Below are 26016 nucleotides of genomic sequence, written 5' to 3'. Positions count from 1 at the left end.
AATGACAAGCTTCTCGGTGCAATATATTGTCCGCCAGTTCCTGATCTCTGCTGATTGGTTCGATCGTAGAGCCGCGTGTACCGTGTATGTGCGTTACATAATGGTTGTTCGGCTGAGGAATCTCAAAGATGAAAACACTAGTTGAATTAGCCCCCGATTCTGCACAGCCTCGTCTGTACTGTGGACAGCTACAGTAGGCAGTAAACGAAGCTCCAAGCTTCCCCACCGCTCTACTCGGTACTGGCAAGACCTAACGCAATGCAGGAAGTATCCAAATCTGTACTGGCCATGCGACGCTGTACTCAGCCTGTGACCGACGCAGCTTCGCCCAAGCTGGGGATTGCGGGATTCGGATGGCGCGTCCCCTGATCGGTCTCGCTACTATCGACGGGTCGCTCTCCCCAAGCCGACTCGAGCAAACAGCTAGCTCTTCTGTCCATGGAATGTCCAAATTTACTGCTGGCGGCCTAATGACGGTGGTGTCGCCAGGCTAATGGTAAAGTGATAGCATGCCGCGAGCATTAGTCGATATATATATATATATATTATATATGCCCCGAACTGTGCTTTGTCCCTTACCATTTTCGTTCAGGAAAGGGAGCGGCGCCGCTTTACTCGGGCACGTGACGGAGCATTGAGGAGACCCGGCCGAGCAAGGGAGAGCATCGTGGGAGCCACGGCAGAGTCCCCCGAGCACGGGGAAGCCGCAGGAAGCACTGCCCAAGACCAGATACACTAGGGGCCTAATCTGGCCCCTTCCGATCGGCTATACTTGCCTCTCGGTTAGGTATCCGTTTCAGACGAGCGTCAGGAACCTGGCAGATTCCCTGCCCTTGCAATGCTGCCTAGATTTCCTTGCGGAAAGTGGCGGACGTGTGGGCTGTGCTGATCTGACAGAGAGAGATTCAAGAATCCTACGGGGCTCGTTTGGGACTCAGAGGGTGCCGAAATAGATCATCATCAACCGGATGCTGGGATCGAGATGAGTTTTCCTGTCCTCTTCAATGCTTCGATGCCTCAGTTTCACAATTCTCACCGATTGTATAAATGCGTTCGTCAAGAAAGCGGCATCTCAGAGCCCTAGTATAGTCACCAATTTATAGCAGGCAGAAATAGGCAGCAGCGTTGTCGAACTTCCCACGACATGCTCTCCCTTTGTGGGAGTGATCAACGAATATGGAGACTAGAAGGTATTGAGAATTTCCGGCTAGTTAAATCATTCACATGGTTAGCTAATGCCATCGCATTGGCTGCGCAAAATCTGGACGAAACGGAGACTTTTTGTGACCGCTCATATATGGGCAGGTCTTCAATGCACTGGGAAAGTGTTTGCGGGTTTAGAGTCTATGTCACGGGATGCCAAGGCTATACCTCTGCTAAGCTCGGGTATAGTGGCCAACACCTTATCCTCTTGCTTTATGATGTCATAGGCAACGAAATAAATTTGGCAGTGGCTGAGTGGCTAGTGACTAGGTGGCGGAGAATTCGACACGAAACGCGACTGTTGTGTGACCACCTGTACATAGATCCCATCTCAAAAGTACATCACGACCTTCTTGGGCCTGTCGCCATGAAAAATCAACCACAGTCGAAGATCATCAAAGAGATTATCAAAGACAATTCTATTGGGAAAGCCCTTAATGACCTCCATACGTGTTTTATGTCGCTCTGTGAAGACAGGAGCCTCTCTTGCACATCAGATGCACTAGATCAGCTAGGACAAGAGGGTAAGATATTCCAGCATTGTTGAGTATCCTTCCAATTGACGCATTCATAGATCTGCGGAATCTCGCGCTACCTTTTCTTTCCTCCATTAAATGCCTTCCAGTCTCAGGCCTACTCCTTTCGGAGACAGGCCCTGGCTCCCTCCGAAGCGATCTCCTCAAGCTCATTTCTGCAGTTGCCTCTAGCGAATTCGACTTCGGACGTATCAAACCTCTCTTAAATGTAGCTCTTAGCCACAAGCCGGAAAATACTCTTATCTGGGATCAAGTCTACAACGCCATCACCGAATCCACCCCGCCTTCTCGACCGATACCTTCACACTTCCAATACACTCCGTGGCTTCACCACACGAGCGGCTCCGAGAACTCCTCCGAAAACCGGCAAGACATGGACAGTGCCCTTAAGCTGGAGCTTAATACTTTCTATGTTGGGCTTCGTCATTTCCGCCAAACAATTCTTTGGATTGTGGCAAGTGTTGAGACAGCGTTCGAGGCTGTGTTCAAAAAGTACATGGAAGGCAGTAATCCTCTTCAAATGAATATATGCGATACTTTGTTGGATCTGGACCTCAGCCCGGTTGACTGCTACTACCGGCTTCGACGTGATGACAACGATGGGAAGAGAGTTATCTATGTTCACATAACTGATATCAGTATCTTACCAGAGGACTCGAGAACGTCGAATGATGAGCTTATTCGTGCGTTGTCGAAACTCAGCGGATGGTACGATAAGTGGGATACGTTGACGGTTTCAAGGCTCGGTGATGGAGTTCGTTGTCTCCCAAATCGTTTCAAGGCTCATGCATTACCTCCGGAGAAAGTTGTGGAAGGCTACCCATTCTTCGATATTTTGAATCTTCGTGTTGTATCTCAAAAGAAATCTCGAGTTACATACGTTGACAACGGATCGGAGTTATGCTATTTGAAGGTCGCGAGGTTCAATTTCGAACTCCGCCGGATGCTGACGGAACTAGAGGCTATTTACACTCTGGCAGAAAGAAAATCACAGCTAGGACCTGAATTGGTGGGATATGCCTTTGAAGGATCACGACACCGAGTTATTGGATTCCTTACAAAGGCAATCTCTGGTAGGCCGGCTCGTATTTCAGACATGGAGGATTGTAAGAGAGCACTCCGAGAGCTACATGCCTCAGGTCTTCTTCACGGCGACTTGGTCAAGGATAATATATTGATCACAAGCAAAGGGCCGAAATTTATTGATTTCGAGCACTCATCTCCACAACCAGGTAACGACCTCGAACGCTGGAATGCCATGAAAGATCAAGAACTTTACGGCCTAGAAGCGGCTCTCCTGGATTCTTCAGGCAAGGGTCGGCCTTGGGACTAGCAACCTCGAAGACCTGATAATGGCGTCAACCCGTCAATGAATGCAACTTGTCCGCGACTTTGAAAGCTTGTAAAATACCTTAAGCGCTCGTTGAGCACGTCCGACACTTGTGACCCGATGTCTTCTCCTCTTCGTACTTCCAAGCGCCCATGCCGCACTTGTTATCTGGACTCCCTTCATGTTTTGGGCATTTGACAAACTCGCTATTAAGGCTATGTCCGCAAGTGTATCGAATCTGATACTGTGTACACACGGGCCGCTGCGGGGGCATCTTGAAGATAAATGAGAAAGCGATTTATGAGAAAGTTGTTTAAGACGTCCGGTTGACTGAATTGCTTGACTGGGTTTGACTTATTTGGACAGAGTTTCAGTGTCAACAGAAACCTGAGATTGGCGGCTCGGCGCTTTGAAGAGTGGTTTTCAGATCAATATATGGTGGTACCCCTAACCGGAGTCATGGGGGAGCAGATGCATGTCGATTTCAAGAACGGAGGCGTGCACCAAATGTAGTTGCCGCGCTAAAGTTAAATGACGAAGGATCACAACCTGACAATTGATTCTCTCTTGTTCTAGGCAGCTTTAACTGAAGTCTTAACTAAAGATGACCTACTTTAGGTAGCTTAGTGCTAGAGAATAGGCGAATGTTAGGGGAATACGAGCGAGCTCCGATAGCTCCGGGGACCGTTGTCCGGAGCAACGGAAAAGAAATGGATGGTCTTTTGACGTCCTCGTCATTCAACTTTAGCGCGGCAACTACATTTGGTGCACGCCTCCGTATCGAATGGGGGCTATGCATCATGTGTCAACCTAAATGCTTTGATGTCAGACCCACTGACTGACTTGAGGTGACAAACCTTCTAGCCAATAACATGCAATCACGTCATCAAAATTTCAAACCAAATTCCGGCAGATTGGCAGGATTAACGGACAAGGCCTACTTCCGGTGAAGGGAGCTTCGCTCTCTTAATATTTCATTCTTCGATCTCTCATTCATGGTGCTGAGAAATATGGCTAGGGACTTGAACGATCTCGTTGCTATTACCAGAACCATAGAATCTATAGGAGATAGATTTCAAACCCTCGACAAGCGCCTTACAATAAGTCAAACGAAAGCATACCAACGTCAAGCGATAGAACTTGTCCGAGCTGCTCACCACCTATTTCAAACAATCCCAAACTACCAACCTACGGAGAATGAAGCGAAGCTCTATGACCAGGCTCGGTTATCTCTGGAGAACAATCAAGTGGTCCTAAGTGCACTGAGAAAACGTCTCATTTTAATCTTCAAAGGTCCAGAGACGTCCAGTTTCGACTCCGACAAAGCAAAAGCGAGGAAGCTTCGTCTCACAGAACGTTGTAATACAATCCGCAATATGGAACCTGAGGTTGTCTTGTGGTGGGTCAAAGCATATCCTACGTCTGTGTGGGAAGTAAGCCAGATGTCTGATCGCACGTTCGATTATCTTGTGGACAAAATGAGTTCCCAGAGAGTTCAAGCCTTGCATTCAGACCATGATAATCTGTGCGCTTTCGCGTCTGAAGGACCGCTTGACTCATGTGAAGAATATCGCAATTTCACTCAAGGTGAGAAAGATTCATTCGAGGCTCTAAGCGTTACTAAGTGGCGGTCTAGCTTTTCACGCTGCGGCATATCGACTTGCTCAATCATCTACAGGTAAGGAGATCTGCGATACATGCTCCCGCAGCAATTCATGCACAAACAGATTTTGGACTCCCATTGCCCTTGGACAGTAATAATACGGGAACGCGGCCGGTACAAGTTGGTTCAGGTAAAAGTAACCGTCAAAGCAGTGGTGCACCATCCTAATGTTTCGCAGAACTCCTTCATGGTAGAGTTTACAATCTCTCGATCCCAGATCTCCAGCTTGTGGGGGTATCCGACAATGTCCGCGGGGGCCCATGGTTGACAGATCCATACGATGTGAACAATTTTCCGTTTGTCACTGTTCAGATTTCGAGGGAACTCGGCGGTATTTATGCAACTCAGAGACCCCAGCAAATGTGAATGCAATACCGTTACGCCAAATCAACGCTGTTATGTTTCGCCCTTTATGTATGCGATCCGAACAGATCCAATGTAGTAATACCACCAATTGCTGTTCCATCTCACCATGACAATGCGCGCCTTGTCCTTTTCACCAATCCCACCAACATATTTGTCGCGGGGTGTTTCGTATATATTGACTGCCCCCTTTTCTCCTTGTTTTATGTCGACGGCTACCATCACGGTCGTTTCGGGTGGCCAGGTTCGGACGTTAGGCTGCGCGGTAGACCATTCAATGGATTTCTGCCAAAAAATTAGTTTTCATCGAAAGCGCAAAGAAAGATCAGAGATAAAACATACGCCACCCGAACTTGCTTCCAAGAGTTGTGCATCTGTCGAATTTTTCGACAAAAGAATCGGCTGGTCCATCACTCAGTGTCTGACCTCTTCACACCTTGCAGATATCAATGCGCATAATGGGCCCGTGGTGAAGTGATACTACGGACGAGATGCCAGATTGAAGCGAATCGATGAATGCAAATATGTTAAGAACAAGCAGTCGATAGATTTTCTGTCGAGCAATAAAGGCGGTAGGACTGGTGAGGCGGGCACGAACAATGAATTGTTAGGCGGGGCAGATAGGATGGTCAGTTGTTTCTCCAACGATGCCCAACGACCCTGGCTATTTCCGGGGCGCGAAAACTTTTGTCCCGTAGAGCTTCTTCCCCTGAGCGTCACTCACCATATCACCTCGGATCAGCGCAAGACAGGTTCCGGAGGGGCCTTGTCCAAAATTAAAAATTATCACCTGAACTTGTGTGATTTCAGAAGCCCACTCTCCAAGGTCGAAATTAGGCCAATATACGCCTAGCGAAAAAAAACCTGATTTCGGCATCCCTATTACCCCCATCTCGGAAGCCAAAGTAGGGCTTAACAACGTACTTTTCATCTCAAGATCAAAGTGCGGCATATTCTAAGTAAGGTTTCTTGCACTTTGAGGTATCATCTAGCCACATCATTTAGCTGCATTATGTGGACGCGAGCACATTCGCGTAAAAGACGTGTGCCTCCAGGATGCATACCTGCGACATTACAATCAGTTCTTACGACCTGTGGTCGAAGTCACCAGGAAAGCATCCTGTTGGTCGAACATTCAGCTTCGAACCGCCCCGGTTTGTCCTGATTCTGGCAGAGGACAAGGTGTCTCAGTCCAGCAATCCCATTCAGGGACTCGTAGGACGAGAAGTACCGTGAACATGCACGACGACGCCTTGGTCATCTTCTACAAGGCCTTTTTGGTATGCACTGTCATAATTGTGCCACCTGGGTTTGAGGCTATCAGGCATGAATCCCCCATGGTTGAATAATAGTGCATACATTATCTCATAGGAGCAAAGATACTAGTTGGCAGCAAATCCTTTTTTGCGTATGGCAAGAGATACATGCATACCGCGAACATGCATGACGGCGGCTTCGGGGCCTTCCACAAAACCTCTTCTGGTTAGTAGGTGAACCAGGGTACACAATTTACCTGCCAGAAAGTGGAGTGTCTGGGTAATGATTTGTTCATTGAGCTGTCCGACTTCGTCGAGTGGGAGAATAGTTAGGGATAGGCAATGTGCTGGATATACCGTTGGCAAAGAGGACCATCGGGTATAAGAATTGCCCACTCCAACTTACCTGGAGACCACTGGGCTCTTTCAGCAGATCGCCCTATTGCCATCATTTTATATTTGCCAGTTCACCACACCTGTCCTCGGTATATCTCGAGCAGCTCATTTTCAAAGGAACTCTTGCCATTCTCTACCTCTTTTGAGACTTCGCCCATCATGTCGGACAATCCCTCAGGACCTTCAAGAGGAACCCCTAAGCCCCTCCCCACGACGAACCCTCCTCAAGCGGGCGGCACCGGAAAGCCGAAGAAGCCTCCTGCTCAAAACGGAGTTGGACATCCTTCCAAGGGTTGGGATTCTCTTCGGGATCCAGAGCTAGATAAGAAAGAGGATGTCGGGGGCTCTAAGAGCAAAGAATGAAGGTGTGATATGTCCTGCCCCTGAAACACGCCCCCTACAGCGTTGGAAGTTCTGCATATCCTTCGTATTTTCCTGGTGTATGTTCAGTTCTAACAAAAGCAAGATGCCGTAGAAGGATGATTCTCGAAAGAGAATACTTGGCGAAATCCGCCTGTTTGGAGAGGCTTGTTACCTTACCATTGCGGACCTGGATGGGTTGATTCTAGTGATGGCTGGCCGATTGTAATGTGGGTAGTCTTTGCTTGTCGAGGCGACATTCTCTTTAGAGTCTGCTGAAGAATGCTTTCACTGTTCCAGGACGGATACTCCTCGTGACTCTCTAGCTTTTTGCCAAGTTCGAAAGTGGGATTATGATTAAGGTCCTATTCTGTATCGCCTCAGTCTCTCCTTCGGGATTGCTAAACAGTAGCAATAGGCCCAGATTTGGGCTAAATTATCAGTGGACTGTAACCGGGTCCGGGGTCCAACTATGCAAAACTCAACACCCAGTATTCGAGTTCATTTGTATGAGAAAGAGCTTCCTTTTGTCGGGTTGGAAGAGTAACATTGTTCGACTGGAGGTCGTGGTGCTCGCCTCACCGGGTCGAGCCGTTTCTCTACGTCAACTGACGTCGAGCTTGGAAGTGTCACGTGGGATTTCAATCATAACCGCCCCACGAGACCGAGTCATCTTTGTTGCTGCGCTATACCACGTCGACCCTTTGCAGCCAAATGAACAAAAACGACCATTTTGCATATTAATCGAACATCTTACGCCTTCTGCAAACCACTGTATCTCAAATATTTAAACACAAGAGTTTTCTCTCAACCCGTTCCACTGAGCCCAAGCTACAACTTCCATCTTTTCTCTCGTTCACAATATGCACATGACACGCGCCACTGATGACCCGGAATTCCGCAAGATGGCCAAGGCTGTCCGCCTCCGTGCTGAAGATATGATTCCCTGGGAAGGACAATCAGATTCCTGGTGTTTGCCGCTTGATCAACTCGCAGCTTCACCAGCGATAACACGATTGTACGTTCAATTCGAGAAGACAAAGGTACACTAGAAAAGACTTATTTCTGGGTTGAACCATGTTTATTAACTACATCAGCTTAACGGAATCATTCAACGCCGACGTGTAGACCAACCAGCCAAGCGCATCACTCGCCGTCATGGTCCGGATATTGTATACTTTTTGAAAGATACCCCACCTGTGCGAGAGAACCAATTTGTTGTAGCGATAGCGCTCGAAAAACCCTCCATACAACAAGACATGACCTCTCCAACGCTCAAGAGACGTCATGAGGGAGATGAAATCAGGACTGAACTAGGGACGTTGCCGAGGCGGTCCGAGAATTCATCTTCTCATGAAAATGTTCTGAAGCCTCATCAAAAGACTGGTCAAGACAATGACACGGAACCTGCCGCCACAAACGTGGAACAGAAGAAGGTTAACAGAACCACCGATGCTACCGCTGCCGCAACCACCGAGGCACCAGCAGAATTATCGCCACAGTGGCAGGCTTTCGTCGAGAAGCTAAGGGGAGAAGCAGAGATCGCGGTCTCGACGTTGATGGATCGGGGTGACGAGCCTGTAGAATGGGAAGAAGGTGACATCCTTGAGCTTGATACGTCGGAGTACCTCCACCCGAAGGCTGGTCCTGCTGGGGCGATGTGGATTTCGTATAATTGGATATGATATCCTTGGAGAGGATCAAGATATCGAAAATGAAGCTGGATCGTTGTTGACGGGTTGGGGTAAACCTGTAACCCAAAGGTCGGTGTGGCCGGCAGAAGTAATGGCCAGTGCGTCCCAATCGATCCAAATGTCAGGATCCCTTAGAGAATCCCAGGGATCGACCTCTTGTGTCGTCTCTGCTCCTAAGGCCTCATTCTGCTGCAAAGATATCATGGTCGTTGGGAGACTTGTCGTTATGGCTGTCTGGTCCCCGTAGTTCTGCATCGGCACGGCAGCGTCTGTATTGATTTGCTGATCCAAGCGAGAATGCTTGTGCGGCGGCTCCATGCCTTCCGAACTAGCATCTGGTACATACCGGCGCCGTAGATTGTTTTCGGATTGAAGTTGGGCCTGATCCCAGGGGCTGGGGATCCATGTGGAGCCGAAGGTGCTGGTCAACCCCATTACGTGAGATAGGCCAGAGATCTCTTCAGACCCAAGAGTGATCTGATTCCTTTGCGAAACATTTCCCAGAACGGGCCCTCGGCCAGCACTCTCTGTAGAAGGTCTCGCGAAGCTGTTCTGCGAGGCATCCGGAATGGTCTTCGGATGCTGCATCCTGTGTAAAGTAGCTGCAGCCAGTATCTCGTCTATCTCGTCTGTCTCGTCTGCTCTTCCCATGCGAAGGTCGCCAGTCATCGTCGCACCTTGCATGATCCCATTGACATCCACCCTGGCTTCGGCGGAATTGGATGAGGGAGCGAGCGGAGGGGAAATTTCTTCGTTCTCGGATTCTTCTGAGCCATTTCTGGTTCGCTCAGATGACTCGGATGGGGAGCGTATGAAGAAGTGTGCCTCTGGATCGTTCAGTGACCGTGGCTGACTGTGATGTGAAAGTGGTGGCTGATTCCACCACTCCTCGACCACCATCGAGAATCTCTGTATCTCCGATGCAGACACCCACATATCCGGATGGCGCATTTGAATTGTCCGGCTCAACTGTTCTTGCATCGACGCAAAGGGCTTCAATTTGTCGGACAGGAAGGAATACTCCCGAGAAAACTTGAGACCGTCTTCGGGTCTCCCAACCATGTCCAACTGCAACAGGGCGAGATTGGGGCAACCGAGGTCGTGATACACCGCCCTATGGCTTTGTTCGCGATTAGCAGACCGCCCTTGGCGATTTTCGAGATATGGGACTGTACCTCAGTTTGGTGACCGCGCTGACCCAACCTACTACCATGGGTATGAGGTAGTCTTGTGGTGGAGGAGTCAGCTTGCCCCGAAGACTTTTCGCTACCGCCATGCTAATCTCCAACTGCCTCTTGGACGATAGATGAGTAGCTTGGTATAGGTAATGGGATTGTTCTGCGCCCGGTGAGCTTCCCTAGTTGCGATCAAGATCTTTCGTGCCTTACCTGCCAGGGCCGCGATCACGGCCAGTGCGCTGATTCCTTCCGTCGCCAGAAGATCATTCACGATCAAATGCATCACGTATGCTCCATTGGCCTTGCGATCTCTCTCTATCCGTCGCCAATTGAAATGAATTATGCGTAAGCACGAGTGGAAATACCAAAACCACCACCGCCACATCTTCCACACATGTGCCTTTCGTTCGTTGGTTTTGCCTCGGTCTTCCCCATTCTCGAAGAGCTTGGCGAGACCGCACACATCTTCAGTCGCCCCGCGCTCACGTTGTAAATTTTGAGCTTGGATTTGCTTGATTTTCGCGAAAATACTATCAAACAGCGCACGAATCTCCTCTGACTGTCCTAGAAAGTATGACGCATCAATGGTCCAAGGGTCAAACGCTTCCTTCCTCTTCGTCATCTTCTTCATTCCGACTTTAACCTGGCGAACCAACAGCTTGACAATCTCGTCATTCTTTTTGCTGGTTTCCTCGCCTTCCTTTTCGGTTTCCTTCTGGGGAGAAAGGTCGGTGACATTGGAGTTCTCGATCGAAGTGGATTCTCGGTCGTCATCGTTGTTATCGTTGTCATCGTTGTCATCGTCATAATCTATCTCGTCCCTCCGAGGAATGCCCAGCGTCTGTGGTGATGCGGGCTTCCCGGGGCTAGGAGACTGGTGGCAACTGAGTAGCTTACTCGGCGAGAGGCACGATCCCCTGCAAGATAGAGAATTGGTTCTCGGGGGAAATTTCTCGAGGCTATCTCCGTCAGCTTCGGCGAAGGCAAATTCGCAACGATGGTAGACCGCACCAAGCATCGTTAAATGTCTGTCGGTTGGCTCGAATATAACAATTGTACACTAACGCGATATCTGACCTGATCCTCTCGTCGAGGACTCGGTCACAACAAAGCCGATAGGCGCCAACGACATCGCTCTTCGAGTGTCCTGATTCTTGATGGACCGCGGTCAAGACCTGAATCACCGCCTTCCCTCTATGTTCGTCGAAGGGCAGAGTGATATCGAAAAGGGTCCTTCCCGGCTCCAAGATCGGCCGAAGTTGCTGGTAGCCGTACCGCGCCAAACCAGAGGCGTTGTGGACGTCGGCGGGCGACAGCTCGTGGACCAGGTCGCCCCGAGAGACCTCGAGATGAAGTTCTGACAATGCACCTAGCTCTACGTGCATGGTTTCATCCCGTCCTCTAGAGCCGTGTGAGAGGAGAGGAAGAAAATGAGATGTAAATCTCCCTCGGGGTGAGGTTTCCTAGCCGTAAGCGCCCGGCCCCGCTTTTTTAGGTGAAGTCGTGACTTCACCTCAAAAGGCGGGGCCGGGCGCTCATGGTCTCCAGTTGGAGCTCTTCGGCCTTTCAATATTCTTCGCACCTACTTCACATTGATGGCGTAAATATAGCGTTGGCTCTACAGGCACTCCTAACACGATCTATTGACTTATTGGCATATAATCATGCAATCTTTTACGCCCGGTTTGTATGAATTCTCTCACCGGTTCTGTGGCCTTGTGCTCTCTGATTCGATCTTTGATGCGCTGTCACGGCCCTTGGATCTCTTTCCCCAACCAGGGGACAGCGTCTCCCCTTCTGCATGGTCTCAGCCCAACTGTTACCGCTGCCCCTCCTGGGCCTATGCATCCCGTCATACCGACCGCCTTCCGGCCACGGGACAACTTAACACAGCCCTTGCCTTCACCTCGTCATGGGGGCTTTAGCCGCCAATTGAAGCGCGAACCCACCTCTGGTTGCGACGGCGAAAACGAAACCCCGGTCGATATCGCTATCACTATCACAGTCGAACGTGTCGTCCGTTACTTCCCGGACTCATGGGGCGAGACGATCACCGATGATAGCTTATGCCCTTCCGGCAGGCGTGGGCCCCCCACGCCATCATGGTTCTCGTATGGCCTCGATTCTACATCTTGTGTCTTCCTGCGATCTAACCTTTACAGCCCAGTCGTGGCCCGGACCATCTACGATCAGTACACCGTCGTACGCTTCAATGCCAGACATCACCCAGTGGCGCTGCGGGACCTTGACCAAGTGGCCAAGAGCCTCTCCTCCGTGGCCCATATTATGCAGCTAAACAATGGACGTTGGGAACTGCTCGTGTGGAAAGGGTGCATTACTGAATTGAAGGGTAACCTCTGCCAACGGTACCCCGGCTCTTTTTTAGAAGTCGACCAATACCCCTGGGATCCTGATCCCGAGGATGTGGAATATTTCGGACTGGTGCGGGCCAGAAAGTTATGCCATGAGTGGTTTCGGGGACGCGCACTACGAGCTATTCATGGCGAGCGGTATACTATCGGACCGTATTATGGGTATATTCTATACTGCGTTCTACCCTATATACGAGAAAGGAAAGGAGGGACAGCGCGTTGTCGACTCTAGAACTTGGGTCTAGCTGGCTGTGGTGGTCATTGGCTCTACTCGCCCGGGGGTGTGTTTGAGCTCTGAGGACCCACTCTCCTGCATCCCCGATCCTTAATTGTCAAGGGGAGAGCTTCGTCTCCAGCCTTTCGCTGATTAGCATGTGAAGGTCGGAACACTTGGGGCACAGGTGCTGCGGGTGGCTCATGGGACGAGTTGTTCAAGCTGAATGTGGATGGGGTGGCGTTATGTTGCAGGAAGTGTGCGTGATGCTCGGTAAGGCTCTCGTTACCTCGCTCCTAGGATATGCCAGTGCATACATTGCGCGAGACTAGGTACGCCGTTCCACGCCGACATTTCAAGCCTGCATTCATGGAAGCGCCTTGCTGGGAGATACGGTTAATGCGGAAGACCTCAAAGCCAGCCATTGAATTGTAAGTCTAAGACTTCAAAAACTCCAGCTAGATTCTACCTATATCGCTGCCGTTCTCATCCATCCATCCATTTATTCGGAGCATTCATCGGGAGCCTCATTAGGGGAGTTTCTGCGAATTCTGGACCGACCTTCACCGAACGAGCAGCTAAGAGGGATGTCGTCATTCAGCGCGGTTGCCTCTGCCGGCTCACTTTACTTTATCTGTGCTGGCAGCGTTTGTGTCATGGCATTGTACGTAAGGCCGCGAACCAACATTTGTAACCTGCTAACACGAGGAAAGATGCTTGTTTGTATGGGCACGCTACGATTACCACACTACAGATGAAGAGGACAAGAAACATGTCTGGCACAAATACACGTGGATAATGGGCCATGGGATTGATTGATCAGATCTGCAAGATCTCCTGACGTTGCCGTCAAATGTGCGACTTGAACCGCATGACGGGTGGAAAGGAAAGGAAAAGGGAGAAGGAAAGGGAAGACCTAGACCCCGACATTCCTGGTCTTCTTCTCACTCAGGATTGGACTCACAACCTTTCTCCTTACTTAAGCGTCCTCGAGCATTGACGGACAAATCTCTTCAGCATTGTTATAACTACCTTCCGCAATCTCCCCCTTCTTTCTACGACCTTGTTGTCCTCATTTTCAGTTCTCTTATCTACCGCATAACGTGATGGGACTGTTAATGCGGCTTATGATTATTTTTCTGGTTGTCTACTACAGCCGTGTGTTCTATCTGATCATTGGGACTCGTCTATCTCCGTTACGGTACGCTATTCATCGAATCTCCAGCCAAAATGCCACTGACCTTCATAGTGACCGAGGCAACTACTGAAGGTTCAACAGACTGATTCGTGTGGTGTGAAACGCTTCCCCAACCCACTGAACACTCAGGCGTTACGACGTTCTGTCAATGGCAGAGCAACATGAATTTCCACTTACAGTGGACGAAAGCGACTCGACGCTCGGTGAAGACGAGTACTCGGACGACGAGACTATCGCGTCCAGTATTTTCAAGTATCCAGAAGAAAACGGTCGGCAGTACCATGCCTATAAGGACGGTACATATCTTTTCCCAAACGACAAACCGGAGCAGAACAGATTGGACTTCCAGCACCAGCTCAGCCTTCACGTCGGACAGGGTAAATTATATCTCTCTCCAGTCAAGAACCCTAGCGAGATTCTTGATATAGGTACTGGAACAGGCGTATGGGCTATCGATGTCGCAGATGAACATGAATCGGCCAGGGTTACAGGGATCGATCTGAGTCCAATTCAGCCGGAATTGGTCCCTCCTAACTGTCACTTTCAGATCTCTGACTTCGAAGATCCCTGGGACTTTAAGCGTCAATTTGACCTTATTCACGGCCGATTACTCATCGGCTCAATCTCGAACCCGAGACAACTTATTCAGCACGCGTACGAAAGTCTCAAACCTGGTGGCTGGCTTGAATTCCAGGATGCTTGCCCACCAAGATCTGACGACAGCACTATCCCTCTCCATAGTGCATATCGTCAATGGGTTGATGCATGGTGTGACGCATTGACAAGAGGAGGGCGTGATCCTTTTCTTGCTGCTAAATACGGGGATTTACTGCGAGAAGCGGGTTTCATCAATGTGAACGTTAGGGAGTATAAAGTGCCTCAAAACTGCTGGGCGAAGGGTCGACATTATAAGAAGCTTGGATTTTGGAACGCCGTCAACATATTGAATGGCATTGAAGGCTTATCCATGCGACCCTTCACCAGACACCTGAGGTGGTCTGTGGAGCACGTCCAAGTTCTTTTGGCAGACACGAGATCTGACATTAAGAACGCAAAAATCCATGCATATTGGCCAGTGTAGGTACGAAGAAGTTGTTCGACTCTCTTTCACTGACATTCAACCAGGTACGTCGTCTATGGCAAAAAGCCAGAAGCGACCTTCAGTCAAGGTATCTCCACCTAATGAAACTTGGAGTCGAAAGATGTCGGGAGCTCGCGAGAAACGAGTCGCCTATGTGGCGGATATGCGTCAGCAAATGCTGTGAGAAGAAGCTTAAGTGGACAACCGACAGAGTCCGCAACCCGCAGAAAGTCTGCGGAAAGTACGCTAGTTTGATTATTCGTCATTAGGATGTCCTGGGCAAATGCCTATTTAGTGACCATATCTTGGCAAAGCAGAAGAATGGGCTCCTCTCAACTTGTCATGTCGAGCTATCAGCATGTTTGAGACTGCTCACCTCTCTATCAAGGGCCTCTACTTTTTGGATCCATTTCCATTCCAGATACATCTCAGATAGACTAGTTATCCTAATATATCTAACGGCCCATGGACTACAAAGGAGGGTCATGCGAATATCTCCAGGGTGCCGCTGTTGTTGCTTTTTCTTGCACATAGCGGCTGCGAACAGTCCTCCCCGAACGCAGCTTCGCGAGAAATTTTCCGTCGGGAGTTCATCCAAGCCACTGCCGGTGCAGTATTAATCCTAGTCAGGGACTAGGTCAGGGTCCTGTAAGCGGATATGATCCTCATAACGCCGGCTCTCAAATGAGACAGCCGCAGCATAGAGAATCTCATTTGCACATATAAGGACGAAACAATCTCAGAAGATCGTTAATCGAGTTTTCATATTTTATCGTCACTGCACCAACCTGCGACAAGTTGCTCAAGGAACACAAAGACAGTCTGACATTGTGACTAATAGTTTATCAATCCAATCAGCAAACTCACAGTCCGATGGAACACGAAACGCCCTTACAATGGCTGGATTTCACCGATGGATATTCTCCTCAGCCGGTCGACACAATCGAGGATTTTGGCCCTCCTGGACAGAATGCCCTTGAAACAAGTTTCCCACCAGCGTCATGGTTCAAGCTTCCAATGCAAGAGACAATCATGATCCAAATTCAGCCCTCTGTTGTAAACATCATGTCAGCCCTGGGATTTCGGTGCGAAGAAGAAATGAAAGCATTCCCGGCCTGCATACTCTTTACCTCCGCTTTAAGGCAGTCCCCTTCTCTCAGGGAGCATCGTTCACTTACAAAAGAGATTCTATCTCAAAGCTGGAGAGAGTCAAGACATGGCGTGATACATACAGCTTTGAGCAGACGGATTGCCGGAGATCAGCGCCAGTACGATCTCTGCATCCTCCTTCTGGGTACGCTTTGCGATCAAATGACAGTGATGCTGGCTGGGGTTCTACATCAGGGCGTGGTCTACGCATGGCCGCCGTGGGAGTCAATATTTCCCACCTCCATCGACTTCCTTTCAACCACCGATTCAAAGAAATATAGATTGACTGTTGGACAAGAGAAGATCATACTGCTTCAAGGTAGTACGCGGCGCCCATTACCCTTCGACCCTCACGAGATCTCGATGCTGGGAAGCGTGCAAGCCACCATGGCTTCGTCGACTCCGCAACAAACGTGGTACTAGGAAAATGGAGACGGATACTAGCGGCTTTAAAATTGTTCACATCAAGTGGCAAAAGCGCCAGAAGAGAAATCAAGGTCGCTTCCAAAGGAAGTTTTGGATAAGCAAGGGGATCTCACACAAATAAGGGGCGAGGAAGCATCTTATGTCGTACGTATCCTTATCAGTTGGATTCGGGTCTTGATGAGCAAGCAAGTAAGATAGCTCGTCCACGTTTCAATGAATATTTGGCCTTAGAATCCGTGAGTATTTGGTTCTCTTGATGATTGAATACTCGTTTGGGGGACAACGAACTGCTACTTCCAACGCGATCGAGAAGCTGGCTATCTGGGTGAGGAAGTAGCGAAGGCGATAGACACGATCGTCCCTAGTGCTTGGATGTCATCAAGTAGCAATGGAAGAGGTCGAGTGAGGTCCAGACCAATCATATGACTCAAAAACACGAAGGTGAAGGTACTTTTCTTTGGCAAATACCCAGCCAAATTGACCATGTTTAGCATTATTTGTGACAAGGCTATAGATGCCCCGTATTTTAGCACCGTGTAACATAGTCTCTAGTAGGGATCATGCAGATTCGGCGTTGGGCACTAGCACGATTTGGCGTACAGCTGGGGTCGCGCAGACTCGCCGCCTTTTAGTACAGCAGGGGGGTATGTGAGCAGGGATCGGGCAGTTCTGCCGGGTTTTAGTCTGGAATCACTAAAGTCCCCTCCTGCTTGTACACGTCAACCTATGTGCTGGCATAATCTGGGTTAATTGCTGGTCAATGGCTAGATTCTCCTTGGTGTAGTGGGATTGCAATATTCTGTTGCGAGTTTATAAATCTAGCGAACGCATCGCTAGATGCTGCCGTGGTCTTAATGAAGTCAATCGATATATATCAATAGCGACGACATTGTTGATAGGACCATTCTTTTCATCACTGCCGTCTCTCCAAACCCTTCCAGTCCGAGGCAACACCATGACCGATAGTGGTAGCTTCATCAAAGTTCCAAATTCAGATGAGGAAGAAAGCATGCGGAAAGCTGCCGAAGACTCTCAAAAAAGGCGTGAAGAGGCTAAAAAGAAGCGGGAGATGGAGGAAGCCATGAGAAAGGCAGGGGAAAGCTCTCAACAGCGCAGACGCGGAGGAGGTGCTGCTGGTGCTTGACCCGAACTTTTACCAAGTGAGTTTCTGTTCCTTATTCGTCTAAGAGGCACAAGAGTCTAACCAGGAACTAGCGGAGCTACGAGAGGCCAAAGCATAGTACGTGCGAGTGATCGAGGTTTCGTGATGGGAGAAATAGAACGACGTCTACTTTCGGGAACCAGATGGAAATGACAAACATTCCTTACTATCAACACACTTTGGTTTGCGAGTTTTGATGGAGGAAGTATGTCGATAATACCAAAGAGTAATTGACTGTCCACAGTCCAAGAGTTGCCCAATGTATTCCTCAATTCCATCCATTCGTCCCTTCAGCGAGTTCAAAAGTAGTAGTCATCGATCTTCACCTTGATGAAAACGTACGTGACACTCCTCCTTATATGCCCTGAGCTGCTCCATCTTCGTTTCTAGGAATGACTCCAACTCTGAACGCATTTCATCCTCTAGAGATACGACTTTGTCATCATCATCATGCCGTCTCAAGGCTGTCCAGTAGACAACGTCCAAGTCGAAACTCTTTCTGATTGCATAGTCAAACCAGAAACGCCCCGTCTCCCAAGAGTCACGCATTCGCGTAGCAAGGCTTGGGCCCTTTGGCTGCGCGACTGCTGCTCCGAACTCTTCTTGAACTTGGTCCAGTGCTTGTAGAAACTGCTTCATTCTAGGCTCATAAAGAGCCAAGAATTCTTGCGCAGAGCAACGATCAAACCACATCTCAGGCCCGGACAATAGTAGCCACCAGGGAGGATCGTATGTAAACTGCGCTGGCATCGCATTTGTAAACTCAAAATCGACAATTGCAGTGATTCGAAATGTTTCCGGATCAACAAGCATGTTGGAAGGTCGCATATCGTCACAGAATGGGATAAAGGGACCTGTATCGTCGATGCAATATTTTGGAATGAGATGGAGCAGTCGATGACGGGCTATGAATCGACCTCGAGCGATTTCCGGGTTGTCGGCGATGTTGCGCTGGGTCCACAGATGGGTCAAATGCTCTTTGGCAACTGACGTAAGGTAGTCGCTTGTGCGGTCGAATGGCTCGGTCGGAAACTGGTCGTCAGGGTAACCTGCTACGGTAGCCAGTTCGTTCATGTTGTACGTAAGAGGTCTTGCCGCTACACGCCAGGTATTGGAATTGCGATCCTTCGAAATGGCACCAATCTGAGTGAATGTAAGTTGAGAAAGTTGGAGGATGTATCCAGCAATCTGACGATAGACCTTGTCCAACAGAGCGTTGTCGATGTTCGGGTCGAGAACCAAATCTTGTCCATCGGCCTGCTTTAAGATAGTTGATAAAAGTGTTCCATCAATGAAATCCATTACGATAAACGGTCCCAATTGTTGTGGGCTTTCTTTCGTCAACCCCCAGCTGTGTATACGAGGAACAGGAATGGTGGTGTTCTGCCGTAAGTAGTCCATGGCGCGGACCTCGTTCGTTACTTTCTCCTCTCGAAAAGCTGTGTGGCCAGGTTTTGGGAACCGAATGATCACGTCTTGACCATCGCTGAAGCTGACGTGGAAGCTGAAATTGAATGAGCCTTTGAGAAATCCGACGTAGGTGCCGGTTTCTTCTCCTCCCCGGCAACGACTGACAAAGTCGGTCAAGTCCTGTTTCGAGTCCAAAATCCTTGCCAACCATGCCTTACACTCCTCGTCACCATCCGTCTCTGCTACCTCGTCGAAGTAGGTTTTGAAGGGAGATGTCTTCGCTTCGACCATACTGATAGAGTGGAAAGTTCTGAACACTTGACGTAAATGGATTTTAGGAGGGCAAACAAACAGCCAGCGTAGACAAGACACGATGTTGGAGGGAAGTGTGGGGATCACATTTATTTCAAGAAAACTTTTATCCTTTATAGGCTCTGGAAGGAGCCTCACGTGATCGAATAGTCGGTGAGACTGGCTGACGGGTACAGAGCTCACACTCTCGTCTCTATGGGTCTCCTTACTGCATCCCGTTCTCGGCTAACATTACCCTTTGTACTTCCTGCTTCAGAAGGTCCCGTAGAGGAAAGCAAACCATAAGGTCCCAAGTTGTGCTCATGCACTAGTCTGGGCACAGAGTGGTGTAAAGGGTCTTTACGACGGTGCAGTTCGCAGCTCCGACAAGGCGTCCGTGTGCATGAAGATATACCTAATTTTGTCCGTTACTTTGCTGCGTGAAGGAGATTAGGACCAAGATGTAGCGAACCTCGCTCAACTACTCACGCTAGCACGTCACAGCTTATATCCTGGGAAAGAAATTGTTCAATAGCCTTGACACTTCCTAATGCTGGTCTCAAATTTACGTCTCCATTTTCCCCTTGTCATCCACGGACGATGCGTAGCGGGCAGTGAGATAGTCCTTGTGAATGAAATAACATGAACAATTCGAATAAGCCCCCTTCTACAATCTCTAGCTTTTCTCATCTCTTTTGGACTTTATGTTGGGCTATTACTGTATGATGTTTGGGTTACGGATATGTATGGGATCTCTTTCTAGGGTTCGAGAGGCCTCCGTTCGTCATCATCTGTAGCAAGTAACCCTGACAGACTTTAGCTTTCCAATCCTTGTGAAAGTCTAGATAAGGAAGGGAGCTATGGATCCGATCCTTTGAAATGTATATTTTGGTGGTGTTGCATTGATTACCGGGCAGAGTCGTCCAAAGTGGACAGGCATCTAGATATCATAGACACTTTTGGTAACCTTGTATGCCGTCCATTTCTCTTTCCCTCCCAATTCAGCAGTAGAGCTGAAGTCACGGCTTGGATGATGATAGGCAGTGGTCTTTTTGTCCTCAATTATGCCCATCAATCCCACAGTTGTTGTGCGAGGTAGGCAAGAAACTGCCGATGTAGCCCTTTCCCGCTTTTCATGAGCTTGAACAGTTCGCTGACCGCTCCGAGAAACCATATCCTGGATCGGGTGGTAAAGTAATTCGGCGTCATTGTCTGCAATCATCTTCCCACAGCCTTTCTGAAGACCTCTTCTGAATACAACCAGAAATTCCGTAATGTCGAGACAGTTTCGTACGGAGTAAGGAATTACTCTATGTGATGTTCTTCTTCGCGTCGAGGTGAGGAAGTTTTGATGACGCCGTTTGCTCGCGCATAACAAGGAGATACCGCCTTCATGGATGTATGGTGGATGATCGTCGGCCGTCTCGTTTTACATTCTTGACTGGAGTCCAGCCTAACACGAACAGGAGCGTCGGGCCAACGCTTTCGAGTCTGAATGCTCGAGTGGAATTTGGATAGTATCTCTTTTACCTTCACGAATAGGTACGTGAGCGTCTTCATGGCGACCATATTTAGTTCGAAACTAGCGATTCTTGGAGGAGGGCCTAGATGTTGAGAAGGCAGGCAGATAAGTAGCGGAGCAGCACTTAATTAAATAATCACAGAGCATAATCGAAGGTAAGGTTTACTTGTGCGGCTGAGAGGGAAGTTCGGCAACGACTAGTATATGCTCTCAAACCGGTGAAGGCGCTCATTGCGCCTTACTTCGGTAAGGCTCGCTTCGTGCTGATCTGGCAATGCGCCGGCAACCGTAAAAATCTCTTAGTGTTACTAAGATAATATTCAAAGGCTAGACTAAGTTACTTTGATTATAATGCAGCAAGTAGATTCCATCAATACTGAGAATTATGGCGACTGACTACATACCTTTTTTAGACTAGTCGATGTCTCCAAGGCCTGCGTAGACAGCGTCCACAATTTCCTTGGCTAGCTCGAGTCGTGCAACTTTGTGTGAAACGAGGCTTCGAAAGGCCTTGGCCAAAGCGTCGCCTTTCTAGGCCACGGACTCCTTTTCCATCTGCTTTGCGATAGCTACCTTCTTCTTGACCTTAAGGAGAGCCAAATCGACCATCTTTTGTTTCTGCGTAAGCTAGGATTCTCAGTGCTTAGTGCCGTCCATCGGCCTCTTTATCTTGACTCTTTCTGCCGGATTGTTTTCACGAAACCTATCACACTCCCCTGGTACGTCAACTTACGAACCTCCCTTTGGTAATTGGAAATGAGTTGTATCTGCTTCGTACGCTGGGGCCCGACAGGATCTGCATACCCTTAGATATTTCTGAGTAGACATGTCGTCTAGCTATTCAGCTGCACAATCAATACAAAGACAATTTGTGCCCCTCAGCGACCTTTTCCCAAAGTTACCGGTGATCTCGTCGCCATGTAAAATGTGTCTCGCGGCGATGAATACCCATCTATACCTCCCAGAGATAGGCTTTCCCACCAATCTTACAGATGGCCTGCAAGCATGATTCGCTAGCCTGAAGTAACTGCTTTTGTCGGCGCAACGGATTTGACAGACCCTTAGGTCATGCTGGTGGTGATTTTGGTCATCTAGGTCCTCCCTCACCATTTCCAGGGTCCATGTATCGCTCCTATACCTGCCCAAAGGTTCGAGAACTCCCGTAAGCTCTCCAAGAATATCACCCTTCTTATATGCGTGATATCCGGGTGCATGCGCCACCGCTTGAAGTCCTCGCCCCTTAGGCCCATAATCCTTAATTCGGGGCATGAGCTTTGAAGCGATCTTAGTCTTTATACAGTCGCACTTCGTCTGTAGACATAGGTCGCACTGTCGCGAGTCAGGATGTAACCATGTTGGATCTTCGGGCCATTGCCAGTCTTCGGGCCACGCGGGAGGCCTGGGCCGTTTTGAAAATTTGCCTTCGTCATAAATATTTTCCGAAACCGTGGGAAATGGATTGAGGTATAAGAGTAATTCAGCCTCGGAAAGACGGCCCAGAGGAGCCTTCCTTGATTCCCAGCAAAACTCGATGTCCGCCACCGCACTGTTGAGAGACTTCTGAAAAGCTTTTCCGGCAGAGCGTATTGAATCAAAATAATCGTCCTTCAATAGCCGATGAAATATCTCGAGGTCTTCATCGTTCATGTTCTGGTACTGTTCTGGTAGTACACTGAACGGGTTTTTCGGATCGAGAAAGATGAAGCATAAGAGACCATCGAAGTCACCACAAATACGCTTCCACTTATTGCCCATCTTGCGATGATGCTCTAGAGTTGGTGTTGACCACCCAGTTCTTTTTTCGATCACCCGCAGCAGCTTCTCATCCACCCTTATCCTGCCATTTTTTGACCTATCGAGCTCCTGCACAAAAGAGACTTGGTTGACTCGGATTAGGAATCTTTCGAGCATCGATTTCCGCTCAGAAATCTTGATTCGGTGCGCATATTGCATGGCGCGCGAAGATGGATCTCCGCTAGTATCCATTCGTGTAGTATTGCTTAGGTCCCTTCTGTCAGCGACAAGGGTGATGAACTGTTGGATGGCAACTCGGCTCCCGATTGCTGCTATTAGTTTCAAAACGTGGACGGGCGGCTTCTCCCTTAGTGATGGCAAGTGGCAGAGCTTGTCAATCTCTTTTATTTGCTCCACTGTCTTTCTCAAGGCTTGGGAGCTTTGTGTCGTCTTGAGTGATCCCATTGATGTTTGGGACTTTGCAGCGTTCCCACCGATTCGTCGCTTCTTTCGAGGCTGGATAGGGTCTTCACGCCTCTGTCGTTTCTCTCGCAAATGCGAAGCATCTCCACTACCTTGGCGCTTCCCAGCAAGATTTGTGCTTGCCGGCAATGTCGGTTCAGAGGGGACCTTTCTGATACCTTCACACTGTAGTGCATATAACCCGCACTTTGAACATACACATAGATCATCAGGCCGGACTGCTCTATCTGGAGGGGCGAAATTAATGGCTATAGCCATATTTCTAGTGATGTTCACGACCGCGTGGTATTGCTCCGGTCTTGTCACGACCATTTGGCCGGGTCCAGCGACGTGGATATCAAATTCGATGCCGTGCTTTTGAAGTGTCTCCGGACTAACCAATAAAGAGTTGTGGCGAACAAATTGATCGCAACTGTTACTCGGACAGCACTTTCTGATGAAGGCTTCAAATTTTTTAGTATGACTGAGTCGGATCATAATCCAGAGCTTCCAGCCGTACAAGACAAGGTTGTAAGAGTAGAGTTTCCAATCCTCACAATGGAATGGAGATCCTGACCCTTCTTCGCCGGCATACCAGTATACTTTATTCAGGCCGTCAATGAGAGAAATGTTTAGAAGTGGCTCGCCTGGGTGAAGAAGGTGGTCAAACGTAGGCGTGAGTGGGAGTCCGATATAGTAAGGAATCGTGGACTCTGGGGGATTATTGATGACTTGACGAAGATAGTCCAAACAAGCCTCTCGCGAAGGCTCCTTGATTGTTTGGGAGAAGTCCGGAAATGCAAAGTTCCTCGGCGTAGACAATCTTAACTCTGCAACTCCTTTGATGGGATGTGGTTTAGAGTATTTGACCCCCAGAATCTCATGAGTCTTCTCAGGGGGTCGAATCGATCTCATCAAATTTGTCCAGTCAATCTCCCCTATACCTTGGACTGAAAGAATGCCAGTGAATCTGTCGTCATTGATAAGCCGCATAATATTTGGGACGAGCTTCTCCCCCATGTCCTCGACCGACAGACTAAAGTCCAACTGGCCTCCTAAAGGCGAGGCTCTACACGACACAAGTTGACTTGGAGTCATGTCTTTGGCTACCTCACGCCCAGGTCCGGCAGGCCCGGATTGGCCGAATCCCAGCGAAGATGCTATTTCCGGAGCAGTGGTCTGCGTATTGTTCCATGGAACGCCGTCTGCTGCCTGCTGCCTAACTTCCATATCCGGAGCTGGAACAGACGATGCGTTAGTTGGGGAACTCGGCGGAAGAGTTGGAGCCCTCTGAGCCAGCTGCTCGTCTTTGTCTTGTGGCTGTTTGGATATCCGTGTTCGACCGTCCTGTGCTGCGTCTAGTTCGGCAGAATTGACGTTGTGGCAGTGGGTGTCGCTGATGGCCGAGCCTCTCTGCATTTCTTTCTTAACGTCATCGAGTTCATTGGATAGGTTGGACAATTGAAGAGAAAGTGCCTCCGTCCAGTGCGGCTGTGCCCGCTTACGCGATTTGCCTGAGAGTCGACTGGCAGCGGGGACATGGCGCTGCAGGGTGGTCCTAATCACACCGAGGGTGGCATCTATCTTTCTGATGCTTTGCATCACCGTCGCGAGGTCTGCCATCGTGGAAAGACAATAGTGCTACGCCTTTGTTCGTCTTGGACTCTGGATTGACACATTCAAATTCCAGGGGCTCACCAAGGCAGATTGAGGTCTTGGCGTGCACGGGCCACAACCAGAATCGATTCTGGTTGTGGCCCGTGCACGCCAAGACCTCAATCTGCCTGGCTGCAGTCAGCCCGAAGGGCATCATTACAAACATACGTGTGGTACAGCTTTTTTCGGTCTGGAAGTTTACATAGAGACGGGACTACTAGAATGGTTTCTAATTATAGAGTTGTTGGGACTTATAGTATCAGCGGCCGCAGCCGCCGATGTTTGTACATTAGCAAAACATTGCTCGATGGAGACTCACTTACAGAGCATCTATAGACTAGGAGTTAAGGCTTCATATATATACAATCATCTTCAAACCTATTATGAGATACGGATAGGGATCGTCTTTAGGTTACTGAAGAAGCCGAGTATAGGGATCACCGGGACATAGACCGTCATAGACCGTCTATTGGTGAGGATCAAGGTTCGACTCTAAAAAGCCTGAAGGAAGTAGCATGTAAAGGGTTCAGGTATGAAAACCACGATCCTTCTAGAAGGTCAATGAGTGAGGGTGCCCTAATTTTTAAGCACGTCCAACTACAATGCTACTTTAATCCCTGGGGCCCCATGCACTAGGTATATCGAAGTTGTACTCATTGCGAGTCACCACTCGTCTTGACCCGTCTGCGATGAAATCCTAGATTTCAAGACCTTGTATAATTGACTCCTCCGTAATTTAACGTGCTGCTAGCATGCTGATTCGCCCGACTGAGGTGATAGAAACTCGGCAACGAAGGTGTACCCAAGTCAAGTACTGAGGTATAATATACCCAACAAAGATAGGATTATATATAAAGAATGTAGCGGCTTTTAAGGAGTGTTGCTGCGACTTTCAAAGTGACTGACTTCAGATTAAGGTGGTCGAAATCAGTCTGTGCAGTGAGACACGGATTTCGTGTTGAAAATGAAAGTAGATCGATTAGAAGCAGAAGAACTGAAATTGATCATCCTTTGCATGAAAAATGTCAACGATTATGCTCATAAGTTCGCTTGAACTAGCCAACATTGATGGAGGGATAAGACTTACTGCACTCGGGGCGCATGCGCTACCAGCTGGGCAGCAGATCGATGTGTTATCATTGCCATTCGAAACGCAAACATTGTCTCCTTCGACATTGGGTGGATTTATGGCACAGCTTTGAGCAGGCTCGCCAGAGAAAAAGCCGTCTCCTGTTGCTGAGGTGCTTTGTTCCTGTGAGAGCGGAAAGGCGAATGCTAGTGTCGCACTAACAATGACCCAGAAAATTGTTTGAGAGTACATTTTCGACGGTCAGAAAAACAAAATGACAAGTGAAAATAG

At 48.9% G+C, this 26016-nt stretch overlaps 10 protein-coding genes across 11 annotated transcripts; 6 read left to right on the top strand and 4 right to left on the bottom strand.

Moving 5' to 3' along the window:
- The first annotated feature begins 1491 nt into the window (after positions 1 to 1491).
- On the top strand, positions 1492 to 3150 carry PV05_06983 (uncharacterized protein). The gene is made up of 2 exons (XM_013459765.1): positions 1492 to 1727; positions 1778 to 3150. The coding sequence occupies exons 1-2, from the start codon at positions 1571 to 1573 to the stop codon at positions 3070 to 3072; spliced, it is 1452 nt and encodes a 483-aa protein (XP_013315219.1). The 5' UTR covers positions 1492 to 1570; the 3' UTR covers positions 3073 to 3150.
- Positions 3151 to 4041: 891 nt separating this feature from the next.
- PV05_06982 lies at positions 4042 to 5197 on the top strand. Of its 2 annotated transcripts, XM_013459764.1 has the most exons (4): positions 4042 to 4656; positions 4706 to 4747; positions 4797 to 4862; positions 4911 to 5197. In XM_013459764.1, exons 1-4 carry the CDS (start codon positions 4065 to 4067, stop codon positions 5096 to 5098), a joined length of 888 nt encoding a protein of 295 aa, XP_013315218.1. In that variant the 5' UTR covers positions 4042 to 4064; the 3' UTR covers positions 5099 to 5197. The 2 variants fall into 2 exon arrangements, with proteins under 2 accessions (XP_013315218.1, XP_013315217.1); XM_013459763.1 differs by having other exon boundaries at positions 4706 to 4862.
- On the bottom strand, positions 4661 to 5731 carry PV05_06981 (uncharacterized protein). Its single transcript, XM_013459762.1, has 2 exons — positions 5438 to 5731; positions 4661 to 5380 (listed from the first exon to the last, which is right to left on the bottom strand). Exons 1-2 carry the CDS (start codon positions 5504 to 5506, stop codon positions 5129 to 5131), a joined length of 321 nt encoding a protein of 106 aa, XP_013315216.1. The 5' UTR covers positions 5507 to 5731; the 3' UTR covers positions 4661 to 5128.
- Positions 5732 to 6906: 1175 nt separating this feature from the next.
- PV05_06980 (uncharacterized protein) lies at positions 6907 to 7110 on the top strand (the record flags this gene model as incomplete). Its single annotated transcript, XM_013459761.1, has 1 exon — positions 6907 to 7110. The coding sequence occupies one exon, from the start codon at positions 6907 to 6909 to the stop codon at positions 7108 to 7110; it is 204 nt and encodes a 67-aa protein (XP_013315215.1).
- Positions 7111 to 7816: 706 nt separating this feature from the next.
- Positions 7817 to 9251, top strand: PV05_06979 (uncharacterized protein). The gene is made up of 2 exons (XM_013459760.1): positions 7817 to 8150; positions 8205 to 9251. Exons 1-2 carry the CDS (start codon positions 7971 to 7973, stop codon positions 8790 to 8792), a joined length of 768 nt encoding a protein of 255 aa, XP_013315214.1. The 5' UTR covers positions 7817 to 7970; the 3' UTR covers positions 8793 to 9251.
- On the bottom strand, positions 8189 to 11386 carry PV05_06978 (uncharacterized protein). The gene is made up of 4 exons (XM_013459759.1): positions 10991 to 11386; positions 10190 to 10938; positions 9977 to 10139; positions 8189 to 9921 (listed from the first exon to the last, which is right to left on the bottom strand). Exons 1-4 carry the CDS (start codon positions 11362 to 11364, stop codon positions 8808 to 8810), a joined length of 2400 nt encoding a protein of 799 aa, XP_013315213.1. The 5' UTR covers positions 11365 to 11386; the 3' UTR covers positions 8189 to 8807.
- A 2525-nt stretch (positions 11387 to 13911) lies between these two features.
- Positions 13912 to 14946, top strand: PV05_06977 (uncharacterized protein; the record flags this gene model as incomplete). The annotated part of the gene is made up of 2 exons (XM_013459758.1): positions 13912 to 14840; positions 14889 to 14946. The coding sequence occupies 2 exons, from the start codon at positions 13912 to 13914 to the stop codon at positions 14944 to 14946; spliced, it is 987 nt and encodes a 328-aa protein (XP_013315212.1).
- A 2428-nt stretch (positions 14947 to 17374) lies between these two features.
- PV05_06976 (uncharacterized protein) lies at positions 17375 to 17563 on the top strand (the record flags this gene model as incomplete). The annotated part of the gene is made up of 1 exon (XM_013459757.1): positions 17375 to 17563. One exon carries the CDS (start codon positions 17375 to 17377, stop codon positions 17561 to 17563), a length of 189 nt encoding a protein of 62 aa, XP_013315211.1.
- Positions 17564 to 17747: 184 nt separating this feature from the next.
- PV05_06975 (uncharacterized protein) lies at positions 17748 to 19361 on the bottom strand. The gene has a single exon (XM_013459756.1). The coding sequence runs from the start codon at positions 19280 to 19282 to the stop codon at positions 17894 to 17896; it is 1389 nt and encodes a 462-aa protein (XP_013315210.1). The 5' UTR covers positions 19283 to 19361; the 3' UTR covers positions 17748 to 17893.
- Positions 19362 to 21487: 2126 nt separating this feature from the next.
- On the bottom strand, positions 21488 to 24648 carry PV05_06974 (uncharacterized protein). Its single transcript, XM_013459755.1, has one exon. The coding sequence runs from the start codon at positions 24621 to 24623 to the stop codon at positions 21642 to 21644; it is 2982 nt and encodes a 993-aa protein (XP_013315209.1). The 5' UTR covers positions 24624 to 24648; the 3' UTR covers positions 21488 to 21641.
- Between the last annotated feature and the right edge of the window lie 1368 nt (positions 24649 to 26016).

Source organism: Exophiala xenobiotica (genome assembly GCF_000835505.1).
Source record: "Exophiala xenobiotica strain CBS 118157 unplaced genomic scaffold supercont1.4, whole genome shotgun sequence".
Lineage (NCBI taxonomy): Eukaryota > Fungi > Ascomycota > Eurotiomycetes > Chaetothyriales > Herpotrichiellaceae > Exophiala > Exophiala xenobiotica.
Note: the sequence above shows the minus strand (reverse complement) of the source record. Positions and strands in the feature narration are given on the sequence as shown.